Consider the following 19,084-nt stretch of genomic DNA (forward strand, 5'->3'; position numbering starts at 1 on the left):
TCCTTCCTATTCGTATACCCACTTCCATCATCTTGTAAATATTCCCTTGCCCGGTGTAAATTAGTGTTAAATCTGCTTCTCTTGTCCATTTCAGGCAACATGTTTCAGATTTATATCTACAATTTTGGTAAAGATATTTCTTCTCTTTCATGTTGAAAGGGTGTATTGATCTGTGATCCCCCTCTGAGCTGGCATTCAATTCATCAGCAACTCACTGTGGTCCTGAATTCCCCTCACTTCTCCCTTTCTTTCTCTGCTGGTGAACAGACATTGATTTTAATTGAAGAATCAAAGCTCCATAGATTGCCTGTATCCCTGCTGGCTCACCGTTAGTTATTGAACATTGTGTTCCACTGCATTACCACCCAATCACAGTCTGCCACTTGCCCAGCATTCAGTGATCAGCCCGGATCATTTCGGTGCACACAAAACTGAGCTTCTGGAAAACAGATCAATACAACTCAATCCCAGCCACGTGGTCAACGCAGTCAGGATTGGCTGAAGTCGAAAACTGGAGGAGTGAGGAAGACGGTATTGGTTGAGAGAGCCTGTGACTTCCAACAGCTCCTGCATACTGACAGTACTCCACATCCCATGGCTTCAGCTTTCTAAAAGTATTCATACCTTTGCCAACTATTTCCACAACACCCATTTCTCCCGACAATAAGGGAAAAACTCAAGGAGCTTCCACATGAAGAAATGTTTCACACAGTGTCGTAGAGATCTACAGCATGGAAACAGACCCTTCGGTCCAACCCGTCCATACTGACCAGATATCCTAAGCTAATCTAGTCCCACCTTCCAGCACCTGGCCCATATCCCTCCAAACCCTTCCTATTCATATACCCATCCAAATGCCTTTTAAATGTTGTAATTGTACCAGCCTCCACCACTTCCTCTGGCAGCTCATTCCATATACACGTACCACCCTCTGCGTGAAAAGGTTGCCCCTTAGGTTCCTTTTATATCTTTCCCCTCTCACCCTAAACTTATGCCCTCTAGTTCTGGACTCCCCCAGCCCATGGAAAAGACTTTGTCTATTTATCCTATCCATGCCCCTCATGATTTTATAAACCTCTATAAGGTCACCCCTCAGCCTCCGACGCTCCAGAGAAAACAGCCCCAGCCTGTTCAGCCTCTCCCTATAGCTCAAACCCTCCAACCCTTGTTGTTCTATTTTGTATTTTAGAGTCTCCTGGAAATTTTGTTCCAAATCAGCAGTTGAAAATGAAATGCTATTTTGAGTCACAGAGTCATACAGCATAGAAGCTGACCCTTCGGTCCATCTCGTCCATACCGACCATGTTCCCAAACTGTGAGACATACTGTACAAGGATTTAAACAGATTCCAGAGGGAGCATGGGAAGGCAGACAATCCAGCACAGGAAGAGTCCACTTTTCCCATTGAGTCGGCACCATTTTTTCAGAGGCCAATTCAGTCTGTCCCAGGTCACCACGCTTTCTCCAACTTCCTGTATTTGTTTCTCCATTTTATGGTTGTACATCCAGAGCTGTGGGAAGGACATTGTTAAACTTGTAAGGGTGCAGAAAAGATTTACAGGGATGTTGCTGGGACAAGAGGGTTTGAGCTACAGGGAGAGGCTGAATAGGCTGGGGCTGTTTTCCCTGGAGCGTCAGAGGCTGAGGGGTGACCTCATAGAGATTTAAAAAATCATAAGGGGCACAGATAGGATAAATAGACATAGTCTTTTCCCTGGGTTGGGGGAGTCCAGAACTAGAGGGCATGGATTTAGGGTGAGAGGGGAAAGATATAAAAGGAACCGAAGGGGCAGCTTTTTCACACAGAGGCTGGTACGCGTCTGGAATGAGTTGCCAGAGGAAGTGGTGGAGACTGGTACAATTGCAATATTTAAAAGGCATCTGGATGGGTATTTGGCTAGGAAGGGTTTAGAGGAATATGGGCCAGGTGCTGGCAGGTGGGACTAGATTAGTTTAAAATATCTGGTTGGCATGGAAAAGTCGGACCAAAGGGTCTGTTTCTGTGCTGACAATCTCTATGACTCTAAGAATGAGATAAATTGGATAGTTCTTCCAAGACCTTTCAGCGTGATGGACCAAATGGCCTCCTTCTGAGCTATAAATATTAAAAAGACCTTTTTAATGTTGTCAGTCTTACATCTGTGAGGATCATTAATGGCAGAACAAGTATATGTATGTGCATCTGAGATGAGGAACAGTAAATGGTGTGTTTGAGGACAGAGAGCAGAATATGCATCTCTGGGGACAGAGAGCAGTGTGTGCCACTGGGGACAGGGAGCACTGTGTGTGTGTCACTGGGGACAGAGAGCAGTGTGTGCCACTGGGGACAGGGAGCACTGTGTGTGTGTCACTGGGGACAGGGAGCAGTGTGTGTGTGTCTCTGGGGACAGAGAGCAGTGTGTGTCACTGGGGACAGGGAGCACTGTGTGTGTGTCTCTGGGGTCAGGGAGCAGTGTGTGTGTGTATCACTGGGGACAGGGAGCAGTGTGTGCGTCTGTGGGGACAGGGAGCAGTGTGTGCGTCTGTGGGGACAGGGAGCAGTGACTCAGGGCACCTCCTGGTATGAGGTGAAGATTCTCAAGAATGCAGATGTGTCTCTCACACCTTACTGTTGGTGTGATTTGGTTTGTCACACCTGAGTCTGAAGTTCTAATCTCTGTGTATGTTGAAAAGGCGAATGGGGTGTGAAACTTTTTCACATTTTGTACATTCCTGAAAGCTGTAAATAGAACATGCAAAAGGCCAGAAATTCTCAACAAATCCATCAGCAGCTATGAGGCTGAGTCAGCATTTCAGAGCCTGACCCATTGTTTAAAGGGACATTGCTCCACACTCTTGGACCTGCTGATTATGAAGACCTTAAGACATTGGGACAGGGGTAGGCCGTTCAGTCCCTCAAGCCTGCTCCACACTTCATTAGGATCATGGTCGATCCAGTATCCCTCACGACCAGTTTCCTGCCCTTTCCCAATAACTCTTGATCCCCCTCGTGATCAGGAATCTATCTCTCTCAGCCTTAAATATACACAAGGACTCTGCCCCCTCAGCTCTCTGCAGCAAGGAGTTCCAAAAAGAGAGAAGAAATTCCTCCTCACCTCCGTCTGAAATTAGTGCCCCTTTATTCTGAGTCAAGGTTTAGATTCTCGACTCTAATCTACAGCATCTGCAGTCCTTACTTTCCCCCTCTATTCTGAGACTGTACCCTCTGGTCCCAGACTCTCCCATGAGGGGGAACACCCTCTCAGTATTGACCCTGTCCAGCCCCTTCAGAATCCGATATATTTCAATGAGGTCACCTCTCATTCTTCTCGACTCCAGTCAGTAGAGATCCAACCTGTTTAATCTTTGTTTATAAGAGGATCTCTCCATACCAGGGACCATCCTCATGAATCTTCTCTGAACAACCTCCAATGAAATGATATCTTTCCCTAAATAAGGGACCAAACCTGCTCACAGTGCTGCAGACATCGTCTCCCCAGCCCTTGTACAGTTGCTGTAAGACCTCCCTCCTCTTATACTCCAATCCCTTTGAAATAAGGACCAATATTCCATGACCCTTCCTGATTAGCTACTGCCCCATGTGCGAGCTTTCTGTGTTTCATGTACAACTTTCCCCAAGTCCTTTTGTGTTGCATCTTTCTGCAGTTTTTCCCCATTTAAATAATATTCTGTTTATCTGTTCTCCCTTCCAAAAAGAACAACTTCACATTTTCCAAAATACGTTCCATTTGGCAACTATTTTACCCATTTACTTAACCCATCGATATCTCTCTGTAAACCTTTCACAACCTGAGACTCCACCTGTGTCACCAAATCTCTCATTTCAAATCCCTAACACCAGCTAGATTTTATATTTCCGAAGGTCAATGCTAAATACTGTCCCCTCGTTTTCTTGCAGAACTCGGATAAATTGATATATTTCACTTTATAAAGAAATATCTATGTTAAAGAATGTGGTTTGTCGGGTTCGAGACTTGCTGATATTCAAAGGGGGATTACACCATAAAATGAATGGAATTTTCATTCTCTTCTCCGATGTCAGAGATATTTCTGTGTGCGTGCAGTGAGTATTGTCAGTCCCAAGAGAGGAGCTGGTGCACTGAGTGAACCCTGTCTGAGACATCGCAGGGAGTGTACCTGCACATCTCAACAACACGCCCGGCCCAAACCAGGACAGCTCAACTTTGCTCTGAAGGCCGCTCCTCTCTGTCCTCGCTGAGGTCGAAGCATTCAAACAGGGATTGTTCCTCACCCCTGTGTCTCAGTCATTACCAGATCAGCCAATCACTCCAAATGGAAGAAAAATTACAATTTCTGTAGTGTCTCAGAAATCTCAACATGCAGGGAGAGGCAACAGCCTCATAGAAGCAGCACGGTGGCACAGTGGTTAGCACTGCTGCCTCACAGCGCCAGAGAGTTCAATTCCCGCCTCAGGCAACTGTGTGTGGAGTTTGCACGTTCTCCCTGTGTCTGCGTGGGTTTCCTCCGGGTGCTCTGGTTTCCTCCCACAGTCCAAAGATGTGCAGGTTAGGTGAAATGGCCATGCTAAATTGCCCATAGTGTTCAGGGATGTGTAGGTTAGTCAGGGGTAAATGTAGAGTGAGAGGATAGGGGAATGGGTCTGGGTGGGTGACTCTTCAGAGGGTCAGTGTGGACTTGTTGGGCCGAATGGTGTATTTCCACACCACAGGGTGTATGTGACTCTTTGAAGATAATAATCTGGGGACCTGGGTTCAAATCCGACCAGGGCAGAAGGTGGAATTTAAATTCAATAGATATCTGGAATTAAGAATCTTAACAATGATCATTAATCCATTGTCAAAAAAGTCCATCTTGTTCGCTAATATCATTTCGGGAAGAAACTGCCATCCTTACCTGGTCTGGCCTACGTGACTCCAGACCCACAGCAATGTGGGTGACTCTTAACAGCCCTCTGGGCAATTAGAGATGGGGCAATAAATGCTGACCTGGCCAGTAATGCCCTCATCCCATTAATGAATAAAAAAAGTTATAGGCTTTGAAGTGCCGCAAAATAACAGCAGATGCTGGGAATCTGTATCAAAACAGAGTATGCTAGAAAAGCTCAGCAGGTCTGGCAGAATCCGTGTTGAGAGAAACAGAGTTAATGCCTCGAGTCCAGCATAACTCTTCTTCAGAAGGTTTGACTGTTATAATGTAAGATAAAATGGCAGTTAAATAGTGCATTGCAAACGGTCCAAAGAAGCAATGTGATAATGACTAGATAATCTTTTTTTGTGTGTAATGTCAGGATAAATATTGGGGCAGGATAGTGAGGAGAGCTCCTCCAGCTTGTTGTTAATTTAGGACAAATAAACCCCTTTTATTCGAGGGCATGGTTTAACATCTTACCCAAAAGAAGATAGAGAGGATTGTGGTGCCACAATCCCTGGTCTGAGCACGTGTGCAGCCAGCCGAGCCTACCCCAGTTGGTGCTTTGTATCTCTATCACCTGACTGTGATTTATTGTTGTCACATGTACCTAAGTACAGTGAAAAGTTTTGTGTTGCGAGCAGTGTAGTCAGATCATAGCAAACAAGGACATACACACCACAGAGTGCTGAGACAGAGTGAGACACACAGGGATAAACTGCACAGGAGGTGGGCAAAGCAAGATCAACATTGACAAGACCAACATTATCTGAAGTTAGAGAGGTCCATTCAGCAGTCTAGTAACAGCAGGGAAGCTGTTCCTGAACCTGTTGGTGCGGGTATTCAAACTTCTGTATCTCTTGTCTGATAGAAGAGGGTGTTGGAGAGCATTACTGGGGTGGGAGGGGTCTTTGATGATGTTGGCAGCAATGTGTCCTGTAAATGGAGTCCATGGATGGAAGGTTGGTTTCTGTGGTGGTGTGGGCTGTGCAACCTCATGATGGAGAAATCTAATACTCATCTCACACTCGCTGCTCTCTCTCACCATTACCTCGGTACATGAACCTCTGTTTTGAATATTTGCCCATTTCACATATTCAGGCTCGAGTTGACTATGCCGTAGCTACACTCTGGGTCAAAATTGTCTATGGTCCAACAATTGCCTTCTTAAAGGATGGAGAACAGCCTGGCTGTTTATTTTATAAATGAGAAGTAAAATGCTGTGGATAGTAAAAATGTGAAATAGGAGCCAAAAATTCAACGGGTTTGACAGCATCTGTGAATGGAGAAACAGAATTAACATTCCAGCTCAATCACCTTTTGTTAGAATATAGAATCATAGAATCCCTACAGTCTGGAGGCAGACCATTCAGCCCATCCGGTCCACACTGACCATCTGAAGAGCATCCCACCCCCCCCCCCCCCCCCACCTCCATTTATCGTATCCCTGTAACCCATGACCAATCCACCCTAACTGGCACATCTTTGGACTGTGGGAAGAAACCAGAGCACCCGGAGGAAATCCACAAGGAAAGATTAAATAATCGATTTAATTTGATGAACAGATCAAATGTGTCCTACTGTCTGATCCAGGCAATGTAATACCATGATTGGGGTGTGAGAATTTGGAATGTTTGACATTTTGTTTCTGATTCACTTCCATTGGTCTCAGGTTCCTGACACTAATGGAGCAGCTTGTGCCAGTCTTGTTCAGCTCAGTGTGACTGTGGGTTTTCCTGGTGTTGTTATTTTCAGTGGGCAGTCAAGCCTTGAGTTGTCTGCCCCCTGGCACCCTGCAGGGGGCAGTCAAGCTGTCTGCCCCCTGCAGGGTGCCAAGAGTGGGGTGAGCTCTCCCTAGTGACCTACGGCCAATTTTCATTCCACCAGCAACATTACTAAAAAAACAGAGGATCTGTCATTGTCACTTTGCTGTTGGTGGGATCTTGCTGTGCACAAATTAGCCAATTGTCTCCTGTACATGGTGACAGTGCTTCGAGAAATGGCTTTAAGCCACCTTTGGACCTTTGGCGATTGCAAATATTGTTACGGAAATTGTAAACCTTTTTTTTCCATGCTGTAGCGATTCTGTGAGGCTGTTGCCTCTCCCTGCATGTTGAGATTTCTGAGACACTACAGAAATTGTAATTTTTCTTCCATTTGGAGTGATTGGCTGATCTGGTAATGACTGAGACACAGGGGTGAGGAACAATCCCTGTTTGAATGTTTCGACCTCAGCGAGGACAGAGAGGAATGGCCTTCAGAGCAAAGTTGAGCTGTCCTGGTTTGGGCCGGGCGTGTTGTTGAGATGTGCAGGTACACTCCCTGCTATGTCTCAGACAGGGTTCACTCAGTGCACCAGCTCCTCTCTTGGCAAAGATGAAACCAACTGCACGTAAACACAGATAGCTCTGACATCGGAGGAAAGAATGGGAATTCCATCCTTTTTATGGTGCAATCCTCTCTCTGAACCTCAATGAGTCTCGAACCGACAAACCACATTCTTCCACCTAGATATTTTTTAAACAGTGAAATAGAAATGTTCTTGAAGATGGGCTGAGATGGTTCTAGCTCAGTCGTTACAACATATAAGTATGAACGTAAGAGCTAGGAGCAGCAGTAGTCCATTCAGCCCATTGAGCCTGTTCCACCATTCAATACAACCGTGATGTGGAGGTGCCGTTGTTGGACTGGGGTGAACAAAGTCAGAGGCCGCGCGACACCAGGTTATAGTCCAACAGGTTTATTTAAAATCACAAGCTTTCAGAGTGCTGCTCCTTCTTCACCTGACAAAGGGGCAGCACACCAAGAACTTGTGATTTCAAATAAACCTATTGGACTATAACCTGGTGTTGCATGACCTCTGACTCAATACAATCAGGGCTGATCTCATTGTGGCCTCAGCTCCACTTTCCTGCCTACTCTCCCTAACCTTTCAATCCTGTTACCAATTAAAAATCTATTATGATTAGATTCCCTACAGTATGGAAGCAGGCCCCTCGGCCCAACAAATCCACACTGACCCTCCGAAGAGTAACCCAGACCCACTTCCCTACCCGGGTCCCTGGCGCTGTGAGGCAGCAGTGCTAACCACTGAGCCACCGTATCTCCTCAAATTTATTCAGTGTCCCAGCATCCACCGCACTCTGGGGGAGTAAATTCCACAGATTTGCGACCCTTTGAGAGAAGTAATGCCTGCTTATTGAAATAACTCCACAGAGGCTGGTATCCCGTCATCAAGTGCCCCTGTGTTTACACACGGAGGGTCCGTGACACTGCTCCAGCTCCCTCAGAGCCAGCTCTCAGAGTGAACAAAACCCCTGACACTCCCGTTTATATCTGTCAGCCAGGTCCCCATGATTGGATCAGGTTAACAGCCCCATTCATGGAACTCAGATTCTATGGGGTCCACTTGGCTGACTTCATTACAATCCTTAACTCATTCCTGTTTTAAATCTGTTTCTCCTTAGCCTCAAATGATGACCTCTCGTTCTAGATTGCTTCACAAGGGGAAATGTCCTCTCTACGTCTACTCTGTCAATCCCTTTAGCATCATGTTTACTTCAATTAGATCTCCTCTCATTCTGCTAAACTCGATTGAGTATTGGCCCAAACTGCTCAATCTCACGGTTTTTATCTGTGATTAGTCCAGTGAACCTTCTCTGAACTTTCTCCAACATTCCAATTACCTCTCATTAATGTCAGCAAATTGCAAAACCAGTGATGTTGAGTACCACTAAAGAGTGAAAGAAAGGCTCCAAACAGAGAGACAAAGCCTGCTGTGGGATTGCAGTGGTTATGGACAGCAGTGATTGGTGAGCAGCACTCAGTGTTGTACTATGTGACACACAGCCATTCCTGTCACTCTATTGGCCTCTTGCAATTAAAAACCTTGACTGGTCTGTATACAAGTTGGTTTGTGAACTGACCTGAAAGTTACAAAAACATATATGGCATAGAAACAGGCCATTCAGCCCACCTTGTCAATTCTGGTATTTATGCTCCCACCTGGGATCACCTTATACTTCTGTTCCTTTCTCCCTCGTGTTTATCCAGCTTCCCCTTAAATGTATCAACATTATTTTACCTCAGGCCCTCCCATGGGGAACACACTCCACAATCTCACCACACTCTGGGTAAAGTAGTTTCTGCTGATCTCCCAGTAAGATTTATTTGTTTATAGATGATATTTTAATGTACAGTAATTAAACATAACACTCCAGTGCAATATTGAAGGAATACAGCAGTGTTGGAGGGGTAGTCTGTTGAATGAGACATTAAGGCCAATCTTCTTGCTCAGGTAGTTATAAAAGATCTCAAGGCATTATTTTGGAGAAGTGGGACGGGGTGGGGGTGGGGTGGGGTGGTGGTGTGGGGAGGTGCGGGGGGTGGGGGGGGGGGGGTCCTTGATATCCTGACCATTACTTAACCCTTAATCAACAAAACAAAACAAAAATTGTTCAGTTTTCATCACAATAGTAGTTGCAGATTTTTACTATGTACTAAACATTATAACAGTACTTCAGTATTTTGAGACTTGCAGAGGTGATGAAAAGTGCTAGATAAATGCACAATTTTCTTTTTCTCTTTCATTTTATCCCCATAATGCAGGCCTTACCTACAAGTGGAACCAACCTTTCAAAAGAGGAGAAGGAGATAGGGAAAGCATTAAATGAATTCTGAAAGTGTTGGCTTTGATCTTTATGTTGTCATTGTCTACAGGCGTAGTGCCAGAAGGCTGGAAGATAGCAAATGTTGTTCCCTTGTTCAAGAAGGGGAGTAGAGACAACCCTGGTAATTATAGACCAGTGAGCCTTACTTCAGTTGTGGGTAAGGTGTTGGAAAAGGTTATAAGAGATAGAATTTATAATCATCTAGAGAGGAATAAGGTGATTAGGGAGAGTCAACATGGTTTTGTGAAGGTAGGTCATGCCTCACAAACCTTATTGAGTTCTTTGAGAAGGTGACCAAACAGGTGGATGAGGGTAAAGCGGTTGATGTGGTGTGTATGGATTTCAGTAAGGTGTTTGATAAGGTTCCCCACGGTAGGCTATTGCACAAAATACGGAGGCATGGGATTGAGGGTGGTTTGGATCAGAAATTGGCTAGCTGAAAGAAAACAGAGTGGTGGTTGATGGGAAATGTTCATCCTGGAGTTCAGTTACAGTGGAGTATCGCAAAGATATTTTTTGGATTCACTGCTGTTTGTCATTTTTATAAATGACCTTGATGAGGACGTAGGAGGATGGGTTAGTAAATTTGTAGATGACACTCAGGTTGGTGGAGTTGTGGATAGTGACGAAGGATGTTGCAGGTTACAGAGAGACATAGATAAGCTGCAGAGCTGGGCTGAGAGCTGGCAAATGGAGTTTAACATGGAAAAGCATGAGGTGATTCACTTTGGAAGGAGCAACAGGAATAAAGAGTACTGGGCTAATGTTACGATTCTTGGTAGTGTAGATGAGTAGAGAGATCTCGGTGTCCATGCACATTGACTCCTGAAAATTTTCATCCAGGTTGATATTGCTGTGAAGAAGGCATACAGTGTGTTAGCTTTTATTGGTAGAGAGATTGAGTTTCGGAGCCATGAGGTCATGTTGCACATGTACAAAACTCTGATGTGGCTGCACTTGGAGTATTGCATACAGTTCTGGTCGCCGCATTATAGGGAGGATGTGGAAGCTTTGGAAAGGGTTCAGAGGAGATTTACTAGGATGTTGCTGGGTATAGAAGGAAGGTCTTATGAGAAAAGTCTGAGGGACTTGAGGGTGGTCTCGTTAGAGAGAAGAAAGTTGAGAGGCGACTTAATTGAGACATGTACGATAATCAGAGGGTTAGATAGTGTGGACAGTGAGAGCCTTTTTCCTCGGATGGTGATGGCTAGCATGAGGGGACATAGCTTTAAACTGAGGGGTGATAGAGATAGGACAGATGTCAGAAGTAGTTTCTTTACTCAGAGAGTAGTAAAGGTGTGGAATGCCCTGCCTGCAACAGTAGTAGACTCTCCAACTTTAAGGGCATTTAAATGGTCATTGGATAGACATATGGATGTTAATGGAATAGTGTAGGTTAGATGGGCTTCAGATTGGTTCCACAACGTCGGTGCAACATCGAGGTCCGAGGGACCTGAACTGTACTGTAATGTTCTAACATCTACCTTATCAAACCTCTTCATAATCTTAAGGATTTCTATCAGCTCACTGTTCAGTCAGGAGAAAGTCCCAGCCTAAACAGGTACTGCTGATAGTTATATCCTCACAGGTTTGGGATCATTCTACTCAATGCAGCTTCCCCAGTGACCCCACATCCTTTTAAATTTGAGAGGCCAGAACTGTTCACTATGTTTTTAGATTTGAAAGGCATGAAGGAACATGGAGAGAAAGTGGGAATATGGCATTGAGAGAGAGGATCAGCCATGATCTAGTGAGTGGGGGAGCAGGCTCAAAGGGCCGAATGGCCTACTCCTGCTCCTAGCTTCTGTATTCTAGGTTTGATCTAATCCAGATTGTAAACATTCAACACAACTGGCTCTCCGCTAATCTGCTACAGGTTGTGAAGAAAAATCTTAGCAAGCTAAGATTGCTTAAACTACTGTATATAAGTCTTTAGTAGCTGCAGGATCCTCTCAATGCCCTGAGGAAGTGAAAGGAACCAAATAAATGCAGGTTTTCTCCTTTGTCTAACTATACACCTAATCTACACTGATTGGCTCACTGGGCTGGTCCCAGGTATGGAGGGACTGTCTGATGAAGAAAGGTTGAGTGGAAAGTTCCGGTAACTCTTTGGTGATTAGAAGAATGAGAGATGCCCTGATTGAAACATACAGGGTTCTTAAAGGACTTGACAGGGTGGATGTAGAAAGGTTGTTTCTCCTTGTGGGAGAGTCCAGGACCAGAGGGTATCATCTCAGAGTAACGGGTCACCCAGTTAGGATGGAGATGAGGGATTTCCTCTCTCATATGGGAGTGAATCTATGGAATTCTTTCTCACTGAGGGCTGTTGAACTGGGACATTATGTATATTTAACGTTGAGAAAGTTTTTAATCAGGAAAAGCAATCACTGGTTATGAGGAAAAGGCAGGAAAGTGGAGCTGTGGATTATCAGATCAGCCACAATATCATTGAATGGCAGGATAAACTCAATGGGCTGAAAGGTCTAACTTCTGTTCTTATGTCTTGTGGTTGTTACTGCCATTTCTGCTACATACCAAGAAATCTCTCCATGTTTGTAATTTTACAGCACAAATATAAACTAAAAGAAATGTGTATTTGGATGGGATACAATATTCATTCATTAAAATGATGCTAAGGCAGGAAGGGGTAACTTGTGGTGACATGCTTTATAGATTAGGCTTGGTTTCCTCAATATTCGAGAGGTCAGGCAGTCAAATTGAAATTTTTCAAACAATTAACGAATTTGCTGGGCAGATAGTGAGAAACATTGTCCTGTGGTGAAGCGGGCAGAACATTCAACTCAAGCCCAGCCAATGTGGGATCAGGGAGGCACTCCCTCACACCATGGGCAGGGGAAAGCACCCAAATCACCATTTGTTTCAGGGATCAATTGGAAATCTGAAAACTGGGATTAGTAGGTTTTTGTTGGGTGAGAATATGAAGGGTTACAGAGGCAAAACAGATAAATGGAGTTGAGATCAATCATGATCTCATGAAAGATGATCTAAGGAACAGACTGGAGAGGCAGTGTGACCTCCTCTGGGTCCTGTGTTCCTGACAGTAATAATAAAAAACATATGCTGAAAATTAGAAACAGAAAGAATAAATGCTAAAGGAAATGATCCCTTGTCATGACTGAGAAGCCTCTGGTCAGTGACTGGCCAAGTGTTTGTTATCTGCCCTGACCCTCTTTGACCAAACGTGTGTTCCCAGTGTGTTCCCAATGTGTTCCCAATGTGTTCTTGATTTTGAGAATTGTCTGAGCAGGTCCTGTTCCTGATCCTGAACAATGTGAAGTAACCAGCCACTCCCGAACTTCACCTAGAGTCTTATTGTAAATGGTTGGCTCAGACTGTTCTTAATCTCTAACCTCACTAATTGATTTAATTATACAAGAGTTAGCGATATGTCCACTCCCCACAATAAACATAATTATGGAAAGTGTATCTTTTATCACTGAACTTCCTTTGATACATAGCATGATCTCGATCCTGTCTCAAAGTGCAAGTAATTAATCCTTGAGCCCATTAATACCCTTTTCTCAGACACCCAGGAGCCATTTTACATTGACTGAGAACACACTGGGATGGAGTTGCACCGTTGTTGGTGCACAGACTGTTGTTGGGATTTTGTTTTTGTTGAGTGCCAGCTTATGGACATAAGCCTGTATTCCTGATGAAGGGCTTTTGCCCAAAACATTGATTTTCCTGCTCCTCAGATGCTGCCTGAACTGCTGTGCTTTTCCAGCACCACTCTACTCCAGAATTTATGGACATAATTGGTAAGGCCAACATTTATTGCCAAAGCACAAATGGCCTTGAGAATGTGATGTTTGGCATTAAGTCCTTCACTACTACAACAGTTCAAGAAAGCAGCTCACCACCACCTTCTCAACAGCAACTAGGAATGGGCAATAAATGCTAACCTTGCCAGTGATGCCTGCATTTTTTGAAAGCCTTAAAAACAATGTCTTTATGGTGAAGGTGTCACCAAGTATCATCAATGCAATGCAACTAACATCAGCTATTGGCCATCTCCACCAAGACAGACTCTAACAACCTCCCTTCAATATTTTATGGTATTATGATTGCTGACCAACCCATTATCAATATCTTTTAGCTGGTGCTCTTCCCATGTGCTCGCTATCCTTGACTTCCTGGGAGGTAGAGGTCACGGGTTTGGTAAGAATTGGCTATATGATCAACTGTGACGATGTGTAAGGTCAATGCTTACTTCAGAAGGGGTATTAGTAATTGGAACAAAGTGTGTATCTGATGAGGTTGGGAATGGGCTTGGTTATGAAAGAAAGATAACCTGGAATTGCAACTCCTTCCTTCAGTACAATATGTTCAGACACCTGTTATCTATACCTTTAAAAGGTGTTCTTCATTGTCGAACCCACCCTGGGTGCAGTGACCCAAAGATGTTGCTTTGTAACATTATTTGCAAAGTGTATTTTTGGAGGAGCCTTTGTTTTATATTTGGCAGTGGATGTTCACTGGGGGTTAGCGCTGAGGTCACACACTGCTACGTATACCTGAGTGATGATGTCCCATCCATTGGACATTGTTTCTGCTTTTTGTGTTTCCATTTCCCTTTCTCAAGACTGCAGTAACTGAGTGGCTAAACTTCCAATGTGACGTATACATATTGCAGCTCACTGCACAACATAATCACGTTGTCACAGCCACTTGGACTCCCTGAGTGCGACGGAACACCCCCCCCCCCACCATCGTTTAACATCGAATTGTAGGATTAAACATTGGAGGCCATTCATCCCATCTTGTTTGTGAAAGAAACAATGCAGATGGCTCCACGTTGTAGCTCCTTCTCCATAACTCTATAAAGTTTCAGCTTTTCAACTATTTATCCAGTTCCCTTTGGAAGGTTCCATTCACTGTTATGCTGAGCAAATCCAACAGATAATCTGCACACAGCAATATGATGTGGTTTGTGAGATAAATACAGAATGAAAGACTATCGAGAAAGTCCTCAAGGTGGATGGGGCAGTGGGAGATCCTTTCTCTCCATCTGTGAGGGCGGGCGGGGCGTTAGGCTGAGAAATGTAACTTTGCAATGTTCCATTTTACCCTCTCAGCTTCCCTCCATTGTCATGGTGGAGGTGATGGTGTTGGACTGCGGTGGACAAGGTCAGCAACTGATGAGGCTTCACCTGAGAAAGGAGCAACAGGGCTCCGAAAGCTTGTGATTTCAAATAAACCTCTCGGACTATATCCCGGTGTCGTGTGACCTCTGACCTTGGCCCTCCATTGTGGCTGTGCGTCAGACACTGGGCATTGGGAGTCAGTCAGATAGCCCTCCCAATATTAATTTTAATGACCATAAAATGACAAAAACCTCCTTACACCTTTAAAGGAGCAGTAACTTAGCAATCATGTTGTTTGTCTTGTAATCTAGAGGGCTCCAACCAGAACATATGTGGTCAAATCCCACATAGCAGTTGGTGGGATTTAAAATTAATTAGTTCATAAATCTCAAATCAAAAGCTAGCATCAGTAATGATAACTATGAAATTACTTGGTAAAATCACATCAGTTCACCAACATACTTTAGGAATGAATCTGTCCCATTCTTACTTGGTCTGGTCTATGTGACTCCAGTTCTCCAACAATGTCATCAACTCCTTAACTCTGTGGCTGGGTGAGGCAATCCAAATGGTCAAATTGATACCGAAAGGATGGACCTCAAAGATCTGACTACACTGAGGGAAAATACCTTCGCCTCGAGAGCTTTTTTATTATTCATTCACAGGATGAGGGTATCGCTGGCCAGGCCAGCATTTATTGCCCATCCCTAATTACCCAGAGGGCACATTGCTGTGATCATAGAATCCCTACAGTGTGGAAGCAGGCTGTTGAGCCCAACAAGTCCACACTGACCCTCCAAAGACCGAGAGCCATTCCCCTGTATTTCCCCCTGACTCATGCACCCAACCTACACATCCCTGGACACTACGGGCAATTTAGCATGGTCCATTCACCTGACCTGCACATCTTTGGACTGTGGGAGGAAACCGGAGCACCCGGAGGAAACCCACGCAGACACGGGGAGAATGTGCAAACTCCACACAGACAGTCACCTGAGGCTGGAATCAAACCCAGCTCCCTGGTGCTGTGAGGCAGCAGTGTACTTTGAGTCTGGAGTCATACATTATCCAGACCAGATAAGTTTCCATCAATAAAGGATATTAGTGAACCAGATGGGTTTTTCCAACAAGTGACAATGGTTTCATGGTCATTATTAGGATCTGAATTCAGGATGTTTATTGAATACAACCCCCCCCCCCCCCCCCCACCTATCTGCCAAGGTGGGATTTGAACCCAAATCCCCAGAGTGGGGAGCCTGGGAATTTTCTGCCACAGAAAACAGTTGAGACCAAAACATTGAATGTTTTGAAGAAAGATGTTAAATATAATGCTGAGGGCTAAAAGGACAAAAGACATTGGGAGAAAACAGGAACAGGGGAGTGAGTTGGATGGTCAGCCATGATCATATTGAATGGTAGAGCAGGCTGGAAGGGCTGAATGGCCTACTCCTGCCCTAGTTTCTACATTTCTATATTTACACTAATCCCATTTTCCATTTTGCATGATCCTAAATTCCAGCACTTTATAAATTATACTCTCGCTGATTTGATGATGGTTAATGCAAGGCTGTTATATTTCAGGATAAATCTATTGTTATTGGAATGCTTGAGGTGTGAACAGAGTTTAGCCAGCAGGTAGGGAGAGGTGACATTCTTTGCTGAACTGTTCACACTGTTTTCACAGGTGCTAATTCAAGCCTTCATTGGAACGACACTGACTCAGCAAATTCAACCATCATCCACCTGGCCAATAGCAGCACTCCAGAGGTAAGTGCCCATCTCTCAGGCTGCTGGTGATAGCTGTCCTCCGGGCGGGAAAGATTGAGAACGGGACTGTGGAGCTGAGTTTTCACGGGCATTTTGCATGTTCGGGTCTGTCCTGATCATGTTGGAGGAAGTTTTGTTCATTGGACAACGACATGGTTGTAAACGGCAACAGGATGTGTTATTCTGTTCCTCTTTATATCTCTCTGCCCTCTAAAGGGTTATCTGTTAGTACCATCCTTCTACTCCTTACCCAATGTGCTGGGGTGGCATGGGGTGGCTTAGTGGTTAGCACTGCTGCCTCACAGCACCAGGGACCCGGGTTTGGTTCCAGCCTCGGGTGACTGTCTGTGTGGAGTTTGCATATTCTCACCATGTCTGCGTGGGTTTTCTCCGGGTGCTCCAGTTTCCTCCCACAATCCAAAGATGTGCAGACTAGGTGAATTTGTCGTGGGAAATAGTCCATCCTCTCCAGGGATGTGTAGGTTAAGTGGATTAGCCATGGAAAATACAGGGATAGGGTACAGGGTGGGTCTGGATGGGATGCCCTTCAGAGGGTTGGTGTGGACTCAGTGGGCTGAATGGCCTGTTTCTGCACTGGAGAGACTCTATAAAAAAGTACACCCCTGTAATCTTTTTCTCTTTGGTATTTATTCATTTCTCTTTTTGAAAGCTGCTGCTGAATCTGTTTCCACTACCCTTTTTGGCAAATCACAACCAATCATTGTGTTAAAGATATTCACCCCACCTCGGACAATCCTCTTAAATCTTAAATTTTTAAGATTTTACCTGATCTTAAGTCTTTGTAATTTTGAGCAACTATCTTAAGTCATTTCATAATTTAACATCAAAGGCAGTACTTGAATGCAAGTTGTTGTTGTTGGTGAATTCAGGGCAAGCCGCCTCATTAGATAGATGCTGAAGGAGCAGTGTTAGTTTGGCGTGGATACAAACTGGCTCCAATTATACTGGGTTTGCTCTGAGTGACCCGCAGCTTACCAACGGCTGTTAAATGTTTTACTGTGAGATCCTCAACAGACTGCCCCTTCATTCCTCATTCCCCACGACTGAGTTTTGGTTGTAATTCATTTTAAGGATTCCATCTTCTGAATGTTAATTTAAATGGCAGTATTTCATAGAAACAGAGAAAACAGGAGCAGGAGTAGGTCATTCGGCCCCTTGAACCTGTTCCCACTGTCTCCCTATACCATGTGATCTCTTTAGCCCTAAGAACTATATCTAACTTCCTCTTGAAAACACTCAATATTTTCACCTCAACTGCTTTCTATGATAGAGAAATCTATAGTCTGTGTCTTAAATCTAAGACGTTTCTCCTCAACTCAGCTCTTAAATGGCCTCTCCCATCCTTCAGGACAATAAAACTGCAGATGCTGAAATCCTAAGTAGACAGGCAGGAGGCTGGAGGAACACAGCAAGACAGGCAGCGTCAGGAGGGGGAGAAGAGTCCTGAAGAAGAGTTACACCCGAAACATTGACGTCTCCACCTCCTGATGCTGCCAGACTTGCTGTTTTTCTCCAGCATCCTCCCCTTATCCTTAGAGAGTGATCTCTGGTTTTGCATTTCCTGGTCATTGGGAACATCCTTCCTGTGTTGACACCATTTCGTCCTGTTAGAATTTTATAGGTTCCTATGAGATTCTTCCCTCATTCTTCTAAACTCCTGTGAATGTAATTCGAATTGGTGGGCGGCACGGTGTCACAGTGGTTAGCACTGCTGCCTCACAGCGCCAGAGACCCGAATTCAATTCCTGCCTCAGGCAACTGACTGTGTGGAGTTTGCACATTCTCCCAGTGTCTGCGTGGGTTTCCTCCGGGTGCTCCGGTTTCCTCCCACAGTCCAAAGATGTGCAGGTCAGGTGAATTGGCCATGCTAAATTGCCCGTAGTGTTAGGCAAGGGGTAAATATAGGGGTATGGGTGGGTTGCGGGTCGGTGTGGACTTGTTGGGCCGAAGGGCCTGTTTCCACACTGTAATGTAATCTAATTGAATTGATTCAAACTCTTCCCGTACATCAGTCCTGCCAAGCCAGCAGTCAGTCTGGGAAACCTTCGCTGTACTCCCTCCATTGCTAGAACGTCCTTCCTCAGATAAGGAGATCAAAACTGCACACAATAATATGCCAGGTGTGGTCTCACCAAGGCTCCTGTACAACTGCAGCAGCACATCCTTGCTCCTGTACTCAAACTTGCTGGCTTTGAAGGCCAACATAACATTTGCCTTCTTTATTACTTGCTGCACCTGCAACACTTACCTTCAGCAACTTGCATACAAGGACACACAGGCCTTATTCCACCTCCCCCTTTCCCGATCTATCGCCATTCTGATAAGAAGCCTGATTTTGCTCCTAAAGTGGATAACCTCACATTTACCCGCATTATATAACCTGCCATACATTTTCCCACTCCCTCATATTGTCCAAATCAGACTGAAATACTGCTGCATCTTCATCCCAGCTCACCCATTGCACCTAAAGGTTGACAATAGTTACTGTGAGATGAGTCTTTAATTCCAGATTTTTATTGAATTCACATTTGAATTGAAATCTGCCATAGTGGGTCTTGAACCTGCATCCCCAGAATATTCGGCTGGAGTTCTGAATTACTACTCATTGCAGATGCTGGAGATTAAAGT

General features: G+C 44.7%; 1 protein-coding gene across 7 annotated transcripts in view; it reads left to right on the forward strand.

The window, feature by feature from the left end:
• Window positions 1–19,084, forward strand: part of LOC140485559 (electrogenic sodium bicarbonate cotransporter 1-like) — a 219,164-nt gene that overhangs the window by 147,627 nt on the left and 52,453 nt on the right. For all 7 annotated transcript variants that reach the window (XM_072583787.1, XM_072583788.1, XM_072583789.1 and 4 more), the window contains one exon: window positions 16,353–16,435. In XM_072583787.1, the coding sequence (XP_072439888.1) occupies window positions 16,353–16,435 (83 nt within the window). The remainder of the gene's footprint in view (window positions 1–16,352; window positions 16,436–19,084) is intronic.

The sequence above is a fragment of the Chiloscyllium punctatum genome, chromosome 14 (genome assembly GCF_047496795.1).
Source record: "Chiloscyllium punctatum isolate Juve2018m chromosome 14, sChiPun1.3, whole genome shotgun sequence".
Lineage (NCBI taxonomy): Eukaryota > Metazoa > Chordata > Chondrichthyes > Orectolobiformes > Hemiscylliidae > Chiloscyllium > Chiloscyllium punctatum.